Below are 2,713 nucleotides of genomic sequence, written 5' to 3' on the forward strand. Positions count from 1 at the left end.
GAAGACGCTCCGTGCGTAAACGAGTTTGAGAAGGAGGAGGAGGAGAAGAAGCTCCATGTGTAAATGAGCATGAGAAGTAGAAGATGACACGCGTGTAATCGCGCTTTTTTAATGAGAGTGGTTTTTGTTGGTGATGAGCCTACTTAGATGAATTTGGATGAAAAAATACTTCCAGGCATTGCATCTTGTTTCCATAGATTCATTTAATACATGATCCTGGGGAAGAGATTGTTATCCCTGACGCTTCTTTCAACCGAAGATCCACTCAGTAATGAAGAACACCCCTCAACTAAAGCATTAGAACCAGGTGAAAATTATCTCATTCATTCCATTTTATTTAATCTAAACGTATCCGATTTCCACTGCCGTTTCAAAATTCCTCTAAACCTGTTGCATATTTTACCATTCAGGGATTTTTTTAAGCCTTCCAGTATTGAACTTGTCTCCAAGTCTCCAACATTAGTGTATACATTATACAACATAACATATCAAGCACCCTTCTAAAACATTTACTTACAGTGTGGATATTCAATATTCTCTCAACAAACAAGTTATTTAGGTGTCTTTGTGACTTGAAGTTTTGGAGGTTTAGGGATGGAAACGAAGGTTTTGAAGACTAATAAGAGACAGTTCACTTTTACACTTCAAAGTTCAAACCCTTCCGTTCCCTATCTTGTCCTACAAAATCAAAACTACAGACAGCCCTTAAAATGGAGAAATTTCAGAAGACCTTGTACTTATATAGCCACAAATTCGCAAGGAAGAAATTCCCCTGATGATTACCGATATATGCCTTGCCCTAAACAACATTGGAATTGGAACAAGCTCTCTAGAAGCACATACTAGAATGTAACAGTGAAAATAGACACAGCGATGAAAAGTGCAAACACGGTTTTTGAAACCAAATCATGTAATCCACATAGAAAGTTACACAGAAAACAGTAAAATTCTATATACCGGTTGTATATGTATATTGTAATGGCTTTATTAACACCAACCAGAAGCAGAAGCTTAAACTCCCACTTTATTATCCCCCCAATCCCAAAAGCTAAAGTCATAGTTTACTTACATGTACAAAAATGTTGGCATCAATTCCCATATCTATAAATAAAGAGAAACTCTCAACACAACACCAAAATTAAGAAAACAAAAAGAAAATGTCATCAATCAAGGTTTGATGGAATCAGCACTAACCCATGTCCAATAATGCTTCTTAACAGACACAGCTTTATCCGCGAGATTCTTCTCTTCAGAAGCCCCATACTCCTCAACCTCATAGGTGCAGAAATCACCCTCAGGCAACCCTTCCACGGTGGCACACACCGTGTGAAGCACATAGCAACCGGGCAAACCCGGATACGAATCCGAAACCTTCTCCTCCACCCTCATCTCGTACGAATTCGGATCGATCCGAACAATGTCCTCCACCTCAATAACCCCAGCTTCTCCACCACCGATGATGACGGAGCCAAGCTCTTCCCTAATTGCCCTCACGGCGGCGGATTCGGGATCTTCGTTGGGCTTCATCTTTTCCGACAAAGGCCGGCCACGCTTCCTAACGTTGCCATCGGAGAGCTCCTGGTACGCCTCCACGAGAAACTTGCCGTGTTTTCCGGCAACGCGGACGGTGACGACCTGAACGGTGCGAATCGGAGGTGTGGAATCGGCAAGGGAGGTTTCACCCTCTGCGAGCTCGAGCCATAGGTTATGGACGTTCTTGGTTCCAGGCTTGATTCCCCATGAGGCGAACGAATCGGAGGGCAAACGCGGTTTCAGCCAGTCGGAGAGGGACTGAGGGGACGCGAAGTTGTGGCGGCGAGGGAGAAGAAAAAGAGAGGGTGTCGATGGTGGTGATGACGTGGCAGAATGGGACATGGCGGGGATTTTTAGGAATCGGCGTGGGTTGAGAGGGAAAGAGAGGAAGGGGCACCTTGTGGCGGTTATGCTGTGAGATTTGGATGTCGATGACGTGAATAGGAGGCAGACGGAGAGGGCTGTGAGGAAGAGATCTGGCAGCGACGGAAGCCCGACCACCAGGTTGTCTTGGAGGTTGGTCAGTGGCTGCTGCGGCGGCGGTGACATTTCAACCCTGGTGCTGGTTGATCTTCCCCGGGACAATTTCGTAATTTTTGTTAGATTGCGTTATATACATGGTGTGATGGTGGAACTGGAATAGAATGAAGAAAGAATAGGGGTTTGGGTTTGGGTTGTGGGCTGGGTTTGGTAAAAATGGTTTGGAATTTGGATTAGAGGGTGTATGAGAGGTGGGGAATGGATTTATGATTTAAGATTAGAATGAGATTTTATTCTGGTTTATAATATTCATTCATTTTTTCCTTGTTTGCTTCTGGCTACTCTCTTTCCTAACTCCTAAGTACGTGGCTTCTCTAGTTTTCATTCACTTCATTTTCACCGTGCTCTTTTTTTTGGGGTTTTATAGAAGTACACAAAGTAGAGATCCTCTCAAGCAAGCAAACTTTATTTCTATCTTTCAGTGATTATTAAATCTCAAAAAAAATAATTAAGGGACACACATATAGTTATTAGAATCGAATCGGTAATTAATTCGGTCATACGATTGAATTATTGGGTTATTAGGTTATTGGTTCAATCGATGGGTCACTGATTTATCTAATTGACTCGGTTATAATTAAATAAAAATATAAAATTATAAAAATAAATTTAAAATTAAAAATTAAATATATGTTTTTAA

The 2,713-nt window shown here is 41.8% G+C and overlaps 1 protein-coding gene across 1 annotated transcript; it reads right to left on the minus strand.

Annotated features, from left to right (window-relative positions):
- Positions 1-869: 869 nt before the first annotated feature.
- Positions 870-2,354, minus strand: LOC107624080 (RING-H2 zinc finger protein). Its single transcript, XM_016326527.3, has one exon. It carries the CDS (start codon positions 2,080-2,082, stop codon positions 1,168-1,170), a length of 915 nt encoding a protein of 304 aa, XP_016182013.1. The 5' UTR covers positions 2,083-2,354; the 3' UTR covers positions 870-1,167.
- Positions 2,355-2,713: the final 359 nt, after the last annotated feature.

Source organism: Arachis ipaensis, chromosome B10 (genome assembly GCF_059453495.1).
Source record: "Arachis ipaensis isolate K30076 ecotype BB chromosome B10, ASM5945349v1, whole genome shotgun sequence".
Classification (NCBI taxonomy): domain Eukaryota; kingdom Viridiplantae; phylum Streptophyta; class Magnoliopsida; order Fabales; family Fabaceae; genus Arachis; species Arachis ipaensis.

Coding starts and splice junctions, on each gene's coding strand:
- LOC107624080 (XM_016326527.3), bottom strand. CDS start 2,082: ATGTCACCGCCGCCGCAGCAGCCACTGACCAACCTCCAAGACAACCTG.